At 41.2% G+C, this 15,923-nt stretch overlaps 1 protein-coding gene across 2 annotated transcripts in view; it reads left to right on the top strand.

Moving 5' to 3' along the window:
* The window catches only part of dnmbp (dynamin binding protein), a 92,084-nt gene that overhangs the window by 29,254 nt on the left and 46,907 nt on the right, over positions 1 to 15,923 (top strand). For both annotated transcript variants that reach the window (XM_061966688.2, XM_061966689.2), the window contains exons 2-4: positions 2,111 to 2,265; positions 4,160 to 4,282; positions 6,863 to 8,821. In XM_061966688.2, the coding sequence (XP_061822672.2) occupies positions 2,121 to 2,265; positions 4,160 to 4,282; positions 6,863 to 8,821 (2,227 nt within the window). In that variant the 5' untranslated portion in view covers positions 2,111 to 2,120. The remainder of the gene's footprint in view (positions 1 to 2,110; positions 2,266 to 4,159; positions 4,283 to 6,862; positions 8,822 to 15,923) is intronic.

Below are 15,923 nucleotides of genomic sequence, written 5' to 3'. Positions count from 1 at the left end.
TGACAGCATCGATAGCCTTTTATTGATTCCGGTAGGTATTCTTTTCGTGGTGGTGGGTGGATGGTTGCTGTCATGGTGCACGTATTGGAGTGTTGTGTTGGGTTTCGTGAATGGTTGGTAGCTGTTATTTCTCAGGTTGAAAGTGACGTCAAGGAAGTTGACGGTTTGCTTGTTGGCTTCAATCGTGATCCGTAGGCCGTTCTCTTTGAAAATTTGGCATATGCGCTTCTTGGTATTCTCGCTGCTCCTTGGCGAGGCGCGACACACTGCCAGTCCGTCATCACGGTAAATACCAAGGTTCAGATTGAGGCTAGCGAGCTGGGAGAGGAGGAAACTCCCAACGAGTTCACACGTTTCTGCTCCGTCAAAACTTCCCATAGTGACGTCAAATGTTGCATTGTTCTTTTTTTGCCATGGTGTACTGTTGTGGATGAGAATGGAGTTTTTTGCGTGGATGATGATGTTTCTTTCGTTGCCTGTGATTGAGTCGTAGTCTGAGGCGAAGTCTAGTGCTTGAGTCAGTAGGTCTTGCGTGATGGAAGGGTAAAATTCTTCGATATCAAAGGAGATAAAGTTGTGCTGTTGTTTGTCTTGGATGTTGTTGAACCATTTGATTACTGCTGCTGTATTTCTCCATTGGTTGAGTGGTGTTTTGTCCTTGATTTTTGTGTTGACTCTGTCCAGGATTATTTTGCTGATTTTTCCTATTTCAGATTTAGTTGGGTTTATTAGTCGGCATGTTGGGTTATTTGCGAAGTTGGGTTTGTGGTCCTTCAATGTGATGAAGGCTTCCTTGTTGGCTGTGGCGTCCACCCTGTCTTCAATGTCCAGTTCAGCCGCGATCCTTTTATTTTCCAGGTGGATGTTCTGTAAGGTGTTGGGTTGCGCTTTTTTGTATGATTTGGTGATGCTTCTGCTCAGTAAGGTGTGATGTTCTGGTATGTCCATTCTGTAGAAGTTTGTGGTTTTATCGGCAGCTATGATGAGGTTGTTTACTTTCTTGATGCGCTCCTTGTCATTTTTCAGCTTGGTGAGGAGTGGGTTGCGGATTGGCTTGAATTTGACTGATTGTATCATTTTGAGCATGTCGTTCTCAAAATCCTTTAGTTCCTCAACTGTGGGTGGGTTCTTGGTAGATTTGAATCCGTAAGTTTTCTTTTGCGTTCCTTTTGTTTCAGGGTGGAGGAAAAAATGTGCTTTCCACCGCATCCTTCTTAGGAAGTGTTCCGTCTTTTCTATGAGCCTTAGCTTGTAGTCATTCTGCGCGGGTATGGGAATGTTCTTCGTGGAGTAGTCGATGTTGAATTTTTCCATTTCTGATCGTCGTACAGTGCTCAACAAATGTCAATTTGGAGCGGAGTATATGTCTTAATAAGGTTATCCAAAAAATAGTGCTCGATACCGTAGTAGAGCGCAATATATGTATGTGTGGGAAAAAAAATCACAAGACTATTTCATCTCTACAGGCCTGTTTCATGAGGGGGGGTACCCTCAATCATCAGGAGATTTTAATGGGAGCATTCGCATACCATGGTTTATATAGGGCACAGAGTGGGTGGGTACAGGCTGGTGTAGGGGCGTGGTGATTGGCTCATGTGTTACCTAGGAGGTGTTTCCGTCACCACGCCCCTACACCAGCCTGTACCCACCCTGAAGTTTGCGGATGAGTGAAAGCATTCCATCGGTGCAACCAAATGGAAGGTAGCCATTCAGAAAGAAGCCTGTAGGAAGTCATTTCTGGAAAACGCACAGCGGCAATGATGGAGGGCTAATGTTTATAAATAACAGTTTTTGTACATAATTATAGTGATTTTAGTGCCATTATTACTTTTCCCTACTTATCCGCCATTTAATTCCCTAAGCACGTTCAGGATAGCCAGGTGTCTAACCAGTGGCAGTAGCACTTAAGGGATGCTTGGACGTGTTCCTCCACCAAACCCTCCCACCCTCCTCCATCATTCTTAACAGAAGCCTCATTGACTCTTGGGGAAATGCCATTCCTCCCTCTCATATTCCCTTATAGCCAAGCCGTGGAATTAGTTAGTCCAATGCCATTTGTTGAGTTTCATGGAGAATTGTGTGTAACTATTGGCCATGTCCCCTCGCACAGGTTATGAGTGATGGAACCAGGGTCGGTGGTGCGTGCCGTGTTCGAGTTCCTCCCCAGCGTCTCTGAGGAACTACCCCTCTTCACCGGCGATGTCATCGAGGTGCTCAGTGTTGTGGATGAGTTCTGGTTGCTCGGTAACAAGGATGGTGTCACAGGTAAGGGCCCCATCTGATTGATCGTTTGAGTATGTTTTACGGGGGGTATTGATTTTGAAATGGGTAAAGTAAGAACGGATATAAAATACAAATGTATTTCAGTTTTAGGAGTTAAATGGTGGAACGAGCTCAGTGATGAGTTGAAGACATGTAGTTCTTTAAAGGGGAACATTATCACAATTTCAGAATGGTTAAAACCATTAAAAATCAGTTCCCAGTGGCTTATTATATTTTTCGAAGTTTTTTTCAAAATTTTACCCATCACGCAATATCCCTAAAAAAAGCTTCAAAGTGGCTGATTTTAACCACCGTTATAAACACCCGTCCATTTTCCTGTGACGTCACATAGTGAAGCCAACACAAACAAACATGGCAGAAAGAACAGCAAGCTATAGCGACATTAGCTCGGATTCAGACTCGGATTTCAGCGGCTTAAGCGATTCAACAGATTACGAATGTATTGAAACGGATGGTTGTAGTGTGGAGGCAGGTAGCGAAAACGAAATTGAAGAAGAAACTGAAGCTATTGAGCCATATCGGTTTGAACCGTATGCAAGCGAAAACGACGAAAACGACACGACAGCCAGCGACACGAGAGAAAGCGAGGACGAATTCGGCGATTGCCTTCTAACCAACGATTGGTATGTGTTTGTTTGGCATTAAAGGAAACTAACAACTATGAACTAGGTTTACAGCATATGAAATACATTTGGCAACAACATGCACTTTGAGAGTGCAGACAGCCCAATTTTCATCAATTAATATATTCTGTAGACAAACCCTCATGTCAGCAGGCCAGGGAAGCTAGGGTCGATATTCTTCTTTTGATCATCTTCGGGACGGTGTGAGCCAAGACATCCAGGAGGGTTTAGCTCGCTCGTCTGCGGGAACAAACTGCCGTCATTGCTTGCCGTGCTACCGAGGTCCTTTGTCCCTGAATTGCTCACACACTCCGGCAGATTCAATGGGGGTCTGGCGGCAGATTTCTTTGACTTTATCGTTGGAAATGCATCTGCTTTGAGTGTCGCAGGATATCCACACATTCTTGCCATCTCTGTCGTAGCATAGCTTTCGTCGGTTAAGTGTGCGGAACAAACGTCCAATTTCTTGCCACTTTCGCATCTTTGGGCCACTGGTGCAACTTGAATCCGTCCCTGTTCGTGTTGTTACACCCTCCGACAACACACCGACGAGGCATGATGTCTCCAAGGTACGGAAAACAGTCGAAAAAACGGAAAATGACAGAGCTGATTTGACTCGGTGTTTGAGAAAATGGCGGATTGCTTCCCGATGTGACGTCACGTTGTGACGTCATCGCTTCGAGAGCGAATATTAGAAAGGCGTTTAATTCGCCAAAATTCACCCTTTTAGAGTTCGGAAATCGGTTAAAAAAATATATGGTCTTTTTTCTGCAACATCAAGGTATATATTGACGCTTACATAGGTCTGGTGATAATGTTCCCCTTTAAGGTTTAAGAAAGCCTTGAAAGGTGAAATAATAGAAAATTATAAAATATAGTAACAATTACTTTCATCCCATTGATTTTTTGATTGTTGATGTTCCAGGTAATCTTATTTTCAGTGAAGGTATAGGATAAGCAAAAATAAGCCTTGGCTTCAGCCTATTCCTTTTCGGTCAGTCTTTTTCTTTTCTTTTTGTGTGTAAATGTGTATGATTGTTAAATATGTATAATCTGTACTGTCACAAAATGGTTGATTATATGACCGAAATGAACTTATTTCATTTATTCATTTATTCATTCATTCATTCATTAGCATGTCACGTCGGGGATATTAATAGATTTGTCTGCGAGCATGACTAGTATGACTAAAGATCATGTTTTAAACTAATGCACTAAGGAAGTTGGGATTTCCCGCTATGTGCTGCTTTCAGGTCAGTTTCCCAGCACCTTTGTGGAGAAGGTCACCATTCCCAGCACCAAGCCTGGAGACCGACTGTATGTGTGCATCAATGATTTCAGCTCCACAGAGACAGGAAGTCTTTCCCTGAAGAGAGGTACTATATCCATCTGACGGAAACTGAATATATTGTTAAATTTAGTCTAATCAACATTGTTTTCTTACTTAGCATAACTTATTGATGTCATTGCCGTCAGGTAAAGTGTTTTTGTGTGTGTGATGTGCCTTTGTTTAGCTTTTCCCCAAACTCTCCACTAGATGTCATCAAATGCTCGTGTAAAACTCCCCTGTTTTTGTTTTCAATTTCCTTCTCAACATAATTTCATATTTTTTGGCTCCCCTTCAAAAACTAGATGACAATGATGTTTGCAAAGATCCTTTATCCTGGTAATTGCTGGTCTTTTTAATCATGCACAAAATTCTAGCAGTAGTTGTAGTCGTATTAGTTCCTCAAAGTGTGATTGCATGTTTAAATGAGCAGATTATTATGTTGTTTTGTCATAATAGGAAATAGTCTTCAATAGTTGTCCATGAAACATTAATTTCCTGTTTGCCGTATTCCATGCTCCACGTTGGCTGCGTTCCAGTTTTGCTCCTCGCGGACACAATGGGGGGTGGAGCTGCATGGTCTTTGGAATGTGACCCCCATAACTTCTAACATTGCTCTAAATCCCCTACTTATGTCAATAAATAAATAACTTTGCAGGGCCAACTTGCATTGTAAAAAATGTGTCAAATCATGCACTCCTACTATGTTATATGTACTATTATTTAGTTGACAAATACACCGCACAGTGATGCTGTTATTAAACCCCATATGTCGATTGACTTGAAAATTCTCACACAGCTCAAGACATTTTATGAATCACCCACTGTAACTTTATGATGTTTTAATGAATCACCACCAAGTTAGGTACACACCTTTAGGCAGGGCCGGCCTGAATTGCCTCATAAATAAAATTGTACTTTGTTTCTGCTAAACTTATACTCAGCGGTGAGTCAACATGTCCTTTGTAATAGTTTTAGTTTGGTTTATAGCAGGCAGCATTATGGCCTTCTCCATTCAAAAGCTCATAGAGATAATTGCTAATTTAGCATCGCTTTGGACGCGGTCATCGTGACAGATTGACACCCATATTTCTGAAACGACCATACTATTTAAGTCTATATTTTAGCCAAACCTTTTCTCTAAGGATTTAGTGTCTAAAGAAAATTTGTTGATTCATAGTTTATGCCCATTTATTGTGTTAGTTTAGTTTATCCAATTAATATTGAAGCGGCATAGCAGTTTTGAATTTGCTTCACTGCAGTAGGAGATATTGAACACTTTTCTTTTACCTTTGGACCGATCAACTTATTTTTTTTAACATTTTCCTGTAAACTTAGGTCATTATTTGGAATATAAAGACATGACTATCGAACATATTTGAACTGAATTTTACTTAATTGTTCATACGTGATTATTTGAAATATATAAAAAATCTTTACATAACTTGTCAAATATTAATATATAATCAAGCATTATTTACATAGCACTTTTCTTACACAGGCAAGTGGCAAACAAAGTGCTGTACAAAATAAAGAAAGAAGAGAAAACACCACACACACACACACACACACACACACACACACACACACACACACACACACACACACACACACACACACACACACACACACACACACACACACACTATTGACAATAACAAACATGGCATGGCACTGAGGATTTGAGGAAAAAAAGCCACCTTTGAGGCGTCCACACTGGAGAATAGCTAAAATTAACTGCATCTAAAAAATAGTATGAAACATATGATGAAATATATGCAAAAATAAAATATAAATAATACATAAATAAGTTAATAAAATTGTAACATTGAGAGAATAATATAATTAATATTAATAAATAAGACAGAAAACAACACAATAACTAGTAAAAAACAAAAATGGTCTGCAGTCCTAATAATTTATTTTTTCTTAATATCTAATTACAAACACATTTGAACTGCATTTTTGGTTGTGTTGTGTCTTTTTTGCACACACCCCATAGCCAAATCTACTTCTGGTCGCCTATGGTGTTTATCACAGTTAATTGGTTCCGAACCAGGCCGAATTTCCGCTAAGTACAAATTATTCATCACAAATTAAATATTTTAATTGCTGGAGCTTAACAAATCTGTTTACAACTTTCTTAATATGTTTTTAACATTAAGAAAGCCCTATTGACATGAAATAACCAACCACATAGTCACCTTATATTAGCCGCAAACTTTGAAGCCAATGTGGCAAGGGACGACTGCATTATAGTACTAACAAGGCTGCAGTCAGCCTTATAACCCCTACCATGTTACACCAATAATATTAAAGACCTAAATGGGGCTACAAACAGATTTGTTTAGGGCCACAAAAACCTTTAGGAGACTGACAAGCATGTGTGTAAGTTTTGAGCAAGTTTGTTTGAAAAACATGGCCGCCATCAAGCAAAATGCCTTCGCAATGGCACCTAACATAAAATCATTGACCATTTGTCTAATGAATAAACAACTTTGTGGATATCTGTATTACATGTATGTTTGCGTTTCTTCCAAAGCATTTTGAATTCAAGAGGCGCCACAAATTACTGTAAAAAATCAATACATGTCTTCTTCAAATGTTTTCTTTATTCTATGTTTTTAAGGTGATGTCGTAGTCAGCGACACAGCAGAGTCCATGGACCTTGGGGAAACCTGGCTTCGTGGTTGTAACGCCTGGGGCACCCGTGGCGCCTTCCCCACATCCTGCGCGAAAGAGCTGAGCCTTTCCTGCCGCTCCAGGCAACTATCCAAGCGCTCAGCCCAGGCTCAGGCTTCCGACCTCCCGCCATACGCCCTAGGCCAGGCCCGGGCTCTCATGAGCCTCCACGCGCAGCTGAACGAGGAGCTGGACTTCCGTGAGGGGGACTTGATCACCATCACAGGGCTTCCTGAGCCCGGCTGGTACGAGGGGGAGCTGGAGGGACGCAGAGGGATCTTCCCGGAGGGGTTCGTGGAAAACCTGGGACCTCTTCGATCTCCCCAGGAGCCTGAAGAGTGCCAGTATTTGAGCAATGACGACGAAGGAGAAGAGGAAGCCATTGAAGAAAGGGAGGTAGAAGAGCTGAAAGAAGAAGATGAAGAGGAGGAAGGTGCTGTCTATGGAGTGGCGCTATATGAATTTCGCGCCATGGAGCCCAGTGAGCTGGACTTTGACGTGGGCGAGCGCATACGTGTTTTAAACACCTTGGAAGACGGCTGGCTGGAGGGGATGCTGAGAGGGCGCCGCGGGATTTTTCCTCATCGGTTTGTCAAACTAGACGAGCACAAAATGGCAGAGGAAACACATATTGTAGAACCAGAGGAAGAGAAGGAGAACACTTTCGAATACAGCTCGGATCCTTCTGCGAATGCCCCTAAGTTAATACCTTATGAAGATCATACCGTATGGGACTTGGACTACTTTGAGACCAGTGACGAGCAGAGATGGCCAAGTGAAAGCAAGAAATCCCAAAGCCATCCTGAATCCCAAACAACCAATCAAAGACCAGAAAGACCCAAATCTATGCCGCCAGCCAGGCCTAGACTTCCACCTCCTCGGCCTAGCCTGCCTGCACGAAGCCAAAACCACCACAATGGTTTGACTCCGAACACAAATAAGAAAATCTACGCGAATGGTAGCGCACAGCCTTTGCCGACTAAGTTAACCCACAGCCTAACCCTTCCAAGCAGGCACCATGCTTGGTCCAAAGACAGGCGGAACTCTCGCAGACAGCCAGTGGGTGGCACCACCGCTTTCAACAGAAGCGCAACTCTCGGACAAGTCTTAAACAGCCTCGTTGAGAGTAATAAGGAGAAGAAGCAGACACATCAGCTGCAGAGGACCCTGGGCTCCAACAATGTCACGCCGGCATCCATCGCCTTTGACGCCCTGCTGACGTCCGCCAGCGACTTGGAAGCCAAACTGTCCCAGCAGCTGTTTGAGTTTGAGAAAAGCTTGACGTCCGGTGCTTCGAGACATTTCTCTATTTTGGACTATAGCGATGAGAGCGACATCATGCGGGGCTCCCCAGCGTCCACCTCTGCTTCCTCTTCATTAGAGAGGCGCAGGACCCTTCGCCCTCCTCCTCCGCGACCTCGAGTCATTCGTCTCCAAGCCCCTCCGGCCAGCAAACCGACACGCCCTGCTCCGCGTCCACCTCCTCGGTCCCCAAGACTGACTCCTCCTGTTCCTCCACCCACCAACTCTCTCAACAACCCGATCTTCTTTGAACCCACTTTAAACATATTTGATCAAATAACAGACACACAGGCAGAAGACTTTGGTGACCTCGCGGACGCCCAGGAACGCCAGCTCCAACTCCAGTCCGAAACTGAGAAAGATCAAGAGAAAGAGCTGGAGCTGGAGATTCAAAGGCAGAGGGAGCAGGAGGAGAATTGCCAGCTGTTGCTACGTCTACAGGATGTAGAGAACGAGATGGAGGCGTACGCACGCACTGCTGAGGAGCTCAGGGCCATGTTGGAGGAGGAAGAAGATGACATGGCCCAATTGCAGGTCATGGAGAACCTGGAGTTCTGCACCTACACGCTGGAGACGCTGTCCTTGGAGCAGCAGCAGTTGCAAGGTAAGACAGTTGTTTGGTAGTCACTTTTTGTCAAAAAATACCCCAATACCACTTTTATGTATTATTGTCCTAGAGCAGTGATTATTTAACTTTGGTGTGAATACCACTGCTGGTACACCCTTCTATATAATATCTTTGTTTTGGTATCAGATTCCTGGAAACAACATTTTGCTCCTGTCATATGTAGAATATTTGGCAATGGTTTGTACAGCAGACTTCTAAAAAGAGTAGAAAACGCAGAAGATTAGTGACTGGAATTTTTGGAATATCAATCCATCCATCCATTTTCTACCGCTTGTCCCTATCGGGGTCACGGAGGGTGCTGGAGCCTATCTCAAGCCGCATTCGGGTACAACCTGGACAAGTCGCCACCTCATCGCAGGGCCAACACAGATAGATAGACAACATTCACACTCACATTCACAACCTAGGCCAATTTAGTGTTGCCAATGAACCTATCCCCAGGTGCATGTCTTTCAATCAATCAATCAATCAATCAATTCCTTTATTGTCATTGTCATAATAACACTTAAGTCATACATGTCAACGAGATTTTGTTTGAGCTTTGTCTAGCGGCATAGAAACTGCATTGAAGTGCAGGTTGACCATAGTTTACAGTTTAGCATTGTCAAGAAGATTGCGAATAGGGGGGTGTGGGGGTGGGAACAGTCAGATGTCTGATGGGTGTTACGTTGATGTTGCTGCAGTGCAATGTCCAGAGCACAATTATTGAGGTGGTGAAGAGTGAGGTAATAAGATGGTCCGGGGCAGCAAAGGGGAAGGCTGTTCATTTAGCAGTCTCACAGCCTGGGGATACAGACTGTGAGACATTCTGGTGGTCCTGGCACGAATCGATCTATACCTCCTTCCAGAGGGTAGCAGGTTGAAGAGACCATGTGCTGGGTGGTATCTGTCCTTCAGGATGTTATGTACTCGCTTTAGGCAGCGAGTTGTGTACATGGCACTCATCTCTGGGAGTATCGTCCTTGTAATTTTCCCCGCCGCTTTAACCACTCGCTGGAGGGCCTGTTGGTTCGCTTCAGTGCAGCTTTGGAGAAATTCCTAAAAACAGCAGTGCATATTTGGGATTTTTGACTTGCCTTTTTTGTAATAGTTTTAAAAAACAGCAATACACTCCAGTGAACAGAGAGGATTTGTGACTCGCGTTCCTGCAGCAGAAATACTAAACAGCAGAAAACTCATGTCACAAACAAAATAATTCATAAGTGGTTTTGCAGGAGATTCCTAAAAACAGCAGCACACTCCTGTCCTGTAAAGCAGTGGTCCCCAACCACCGGTCCGGGGACCGGTACCGGTCCTTGACGCATTTGCTGCCAGGCCGCACAGAAACATTAAATTATTTATAAACGACTGCATTTTCTCCTACTTAACTTTCGCCTGTCCCACTAGACACCCCAATAAGCTTGTTTATAGATGTACAATGAAAATCCTTATAGGATGTTGCCATTTGTTATATTTGTGATACAATGCCTGTTAATGAAAATATAAAATATAAATGTGACAGATTGTAGCGGAAGGCTGATTTCCGTCTGCTGGGGATCTCATTGCAAAGAAACAAACCCATGGCTCCCACTATTTCAGCGTTATAGTGAGTTTTATTTTTCATGCACTTATTTTTGCTGTATTTATCTCGTACAGGTGGAAAGCCGGTCCCTGAAAATAATGCCTTCATTGAACCGGTCCGTGGTGCAAAAAACGTTGGGGACCGCTGCTATAAAAGATCTGTGAATAGCATGTTTGTTGTACATTCTTAACAGCTGTGCATTCCGGTTCTATTAAGCATGTTAGTAAAGCTTTTTGAAGTTAAAAACAACAGTGTGCCCCTGTCTAATGTAGGAATATATGACAGTGGTTTTTTTTTACAGCAGATTCCTAAAAACAGCAGAAAACGCAGAAAAATTATTGATTAATATTTTTTACATAGATTCCTCAAAACAGCAGCAAACTACTGTCATATAAAGGATCTCTGACCAAACTTTTTGCAGTCGATTCTTAAATACAACAGCACACTCCTGTCATATAGAGGCACGTTGCACATTCCTAAAAACAGCAGTGCATTCCTGTCATATTTATTACCTATAGCTATAGAATATTTGACCAGCCTTTTTTAGGTTGATTGATTAAACAGCAGTGTGCTCCTGTCATATGTAGGATCTTTGACTCGGGCATTTATAGCAGATTCCTAAAGCAGAGCCAGAAAATTGACTTGCATTTTTGTCATAGATTAGTAAAAACAGCAGTGCGCTCCTGTCATATTTGGGATCTTTGACTAGCTTTTTTTGTAGTAGATTTTTAAAAACCGTAGTGCACTACAGTGAGTATGCAGGATCTACCAAGCGTTTCTGCAGTAGATTAAAAAAACATCTGAAAACTCATGTCACATACAAGATCCTTCATACGTGTTTTTGCATAGTCTTAAAAACTGCAGTGTACACCTGTCCTATAAAGGATCTGTGACTAGCCTTATTTCAGTAGATTCTTAAAAACAACAGCACACTCGTGTAATATCGAGGATCTCTGACTGGCATTTTATTGCACATTCCTAATAACTCAAATGCATTCCTGTCATGTTTACCTTAAGGATCTTTGACTCGCCTTTTTGTGGTTGATTCTTAAAAACTACTGTGTGTTCCTGTCATATAGAGCAGTGGTTCCCAAATTCGTACCAGGTTGTAAAAAATGTTTATGTCTTTCGGGTATATTATTTTGAAAGATAGCCCACATCTCCCCATGCGTCACACTGTCACTCTTTATTGAGCCTCCTCCATCATTGCGCGCAGTTACAGTAAGCCAGAAAAATGAATAGCAGGGAAACAATGATGGGGTCCCACTGGTTCTGCAGTAAGGTGAGTTCATATTGGTGTTATGATAATGTAGTATAAGGCTGGGGACCACTGACAAAGAATATCTTTGACTAGCCTTTTTGCAGTAGAGCCTTAAAAACAACACAGCGCTTCTGTCATATAGAGCAGTGGTTTTCAAACTTTTCTCACTAAGTACCACCTTAGAAAACACTTGTCTATCCAAGAACCACCATAAAAAACATTATTTGTTTTTTTACCTTTGTACCTCGATGTAAAAACCTGCACTGTGGGATAAATAAGTCTGTCCTATCCTAATGACCAACATTAAAATACAGTAGCGTAGTAGGCCTAAGTATTAATTAAAAACAAGTATATTTAATATTTTGGCCACTGTAACATTACACACAGTTTGAACAGTAACACTGTGTTTGAATATAGTAAAATAAAACACTGTACTTTAATCAAGTGATTCTTTGGCGTATCACCAAGTACATGTACCACAGTTTGAGAATCATTGATATAGAGGATATGTGACTTGTTTCGCAGCAGATTCCTTAAGAAGTCTCCCATTGAGCTTGGTCTACCCTCTTTTCTTAGATTTACTCCAAATTGTTGTTGTTACACTTCCAACTTTCCTCCAGAAGGTCTTATCTTTGTCCATATGATGTCAGATGAAACAAAAATTTAGCTGTTTGGCCACAATACCAAGCAATATGTTTGGAGGAGAAAGGGGGAGGCCTTTAATCCCAGGAACACCATTCCTACCGTCAAGCATGGTGGTGGTAGTATTATGCTCTGGGCCTGTTTTGCTGCCAATGGAACTGGTGCTTTACAGAGAGTAAATGGGACAATGAAAAAGGAGGATGACCTCCAAATTCTTCAGGACAACCTCAAATCATCAGCCCGGAGGTTAGGTCTTGGGCGCAGTTGGGTGTTCCAACAGGACAATGACCCCAAACACACGTCAAAAGTCAGGCTAGAGTTAAGGTTTTAGAATGGCCTTCCCAAAGTCCTGACTTAAACGTGTGGACAATGCTGAAGAAACAAGTCCATGTCAGAAAACCAACACATTTAGCTGAACTGCACCAATTTTGTCAAGAGGAGTGGTCAAAAATTCTACCAGAAGCTTGCCAGAAGCTTGTGGTTGGCTACCAAAAGCGCCTTATTAAAGTGAAACTTGCCAAGGGACATGTAACCAAATATTAACATTGCTGTATGTATACTTTTGACCCAGCAGATTTGCTCACATTTTCAGTAGACCCATAATACATTCATAAAAGAACCAAACTTCATGAATGTTTTGTGTGACCAACAAGTATGTGCTCCAATCACTCACAGTGGTTCTCAAATGGGGGTACGCGTACCCCTGGGGGTACTTGAAGGTATGCCAAGGGGTACGTGAGATTTGAAAAAAATATAAATATATTTATTGAATAATACTTCAACAAAATATGAATGTAAGTTCATAAACTGAACATCAAATCAAGTAGGCTATTCCATTCATTACAATGCAATATTCAGTGTTGACAGCTAGATTTTTTGTGGACATGTTCCATAAATATTGATGTTAAAGATTTCTTTTTTTGTGAAGAAATGTTTAGAATTAAGTTCATGATTCCAGATGGATCTCTATTACAATCCCCAAAGAGGGCCCTTTAAGTTGATGATTACTTCTATGTGTAGAAATTTTTATTTATAATTGAATCACTTGTTTATTTTTCAACAAGTTTTTAGTTATTTTTATATCTTTTTTTCCAAATAGTTCAAGAAAGACCACTACAAATGAGGAATATTTTGCACTGTTATACAATTTACTAAATCAGAAACTGATGACATAGTGCTGTATTTTACTTCTTTATCTCTTTTTTTCAACCAAAAATGCTTTGCTCTAAATAGGGGTACTTGAATTAAAAAAAAATTCACAGGGGGTACATCACTGAAAAAAGGTTGAGAACCACTGCTCTATCACAAAAAAATAAGAGTTGTAGAAATTATTGGAAACTCAAGACAGCCATGACATTATGTTCTTTACAAGTGTATGTAAACTTTTGATTGCGACTGTATGTACAGTATGTGGACGCTCAGGGCCGTCATAGACAAACCCACATGTCGCATAAGCGCGAGAAGCATTCCTGCATAGTGTGAAGCTCACAGCCAATGTTGGGCCACCTTTGTTTTTCCCCACACTATGCATGGACACCTACTGACTTGGAATAAAGAAGAGAGAGAAGACAGAACATGGTCCATCTTAAAAACGGCTCAAAAGTAAGGTTGTGGCGGACTTTAAAGCGGCCCCTGGTACACCTCTATGCACTGTTTGGACTCTCAGAAGGGGGCGCAGGTAGGGTCAGTGTTGTGTCATATTGATGCAGTATTACTGCTAACTTTTGCCACAGCTGGAAACTTTGATTGATTGATTGAAACTTTTATTAGTAGATTGCAAAGTACAGTACATATTCCGTACAATTGACCACTAAATGGTAACACCCGAATAAGTTTTTCAACTTGTTTAAGTCGGGGTCCACGTTAATCAATTCATGGTAAACAGAACATGATACTGTTAAAGTAGGTCTCGAGTAGGTTGTAGATACAAAAAATTGTTGATAGTGGTTTTATTGATTGATTGATATTGATGTTTTTGTTGATTTGACACGCTAAAACTAATAAAGATACTGTACCAAGATATGCCAAGCATGTTAAATGTACATTAAAAAGAGAGGTCAGTTAATTTTTCTACTATTACAGTCATGTATGACCTACTGAGCTGATGTTTTAATTGTTTATTATTATAATTGGTGTTATTAGATAAATTATTAAATTAGTCCAGGTTATCCAAATAATATATAAATACTATTTTGTCCAATACATTTTTTGGTTATTGTCTAATATTCGATGAGTACAAGTATGTTTTTAAATCTACAATTTTAATAACTTAAAAAAATACTTGTGAAATTCTGAGTAAGGCTATGTTTAATAGAATTTTTGGAAAACAGTAATATAATAATTTTGTGCCCCAAAAGGCCCTATGGCCGAACTTTGGTGACCCCTCTTGTAAGAGATTATCTTGTTTAATTGAAATTCCACAAACACCTTTCATTATTATCTGGTTGGGCAATGCCAGCACACCCTTAAAGTGACCGCTGTCAAATATTTTCATAAGCTTTATTTAGATAGAGATTCTCACATATTTGACCAATCGCTGAAAACTCTGTGATGCTTTCAGTATTATTGTCATCACTTGAGATTCAAAGTTTTAGCCACTTTCTGACAGCCATGATGACAGTCTTTCTGGTTTCTCCCCACATGTGAAAATGTTTCCCATTCACTTGTTTATTCGCAGAAAAGTCACTCTCTGTGCTTTTCGAATCTTAATGTTTTAGACCACATCTCCCGAGTGACACTGCTCATTTAGCGGGATTCATTAGATTGTATAGGTGTACCGGTACCTCATTTCTATCATGTACGTGGGCTCCATCTAGTGGTACACCAAAGAAGTTTGTAAATATGTACTGTATATGGAGTGTCATTGTTGAGGTTTTTGCATTGTGTGTAATGTTACGGGGGTCTACCTTGTTTTTAATGAATACTTAGGTCTTCTACGCTACTGTATTTTAATGTTGGTTATTATGGTGGTACCTTGAGAGCCAGGTGTTTTCTGAGGTGGTACTTGGTGAAAAATGTTTGAGAAACACTACAATATTGCAATATTAGGTTTCCCACTTAGTGCTCCGTTCACAGAAAAGGCCTGTTCTTATCTATGTTTGTCATCCTATCACTATGCATGTGCGTGTAAGTGTATGCAGTGTACACAGTGTACATTCACTCACTCAGCCGCGAGTGTTTTTGTCGCGCTTAAGCAGGGCGTGTTACCAAACGTGACACTTGCGGGAAACAATGGCAGCTTATTATTGTCAGGAAGCCAGCACCTGAACACTGAAAGTTAACATCATCTCATAACAGCGTCTGCTCCAGACACATTTAGTACCAATACAGAGCGATAAAGCCTTTGTGAAAGTCTAAGAATCTTGGTTTCAGGGTTCTTAACAAGCTTGTCCCCCTCTTTTTGTGTGTAAGCTCGTTGCTCTAATTCTGCAAACCCATTATTAAATGCATTACAAATAAAAATGTATTATAATGGATAAATGAGTGACTGGGGCACCCCAAGTGATCCTGCGAAATCTTCATTTACATGAGCTAACTACCGCCATAGGAATGCTGCATTACGCAAACATGCAGTTTCGGTCTATTCTGGAAATGAAAGCTGAGATGTGTAACAC

This window comes from Nerophis lumbriciformis, linkage group LG11 (assembly GCF_033978685.3).
Source record: "Nerophis lumbriciformis linkage group LG11, RoL_Nlum_v2.1, whole genome shotgun sequence".
Lineage (NCBI taxonomy): Eukaryota > Metazoa > Chordata > Actinopteri > Syngnathiformes > Syngnathidae > Nerophis > Nerophis lumbriciformis.
This window is presented reverse-complemented; position numbering and strand designations above follow the sequence as displayed.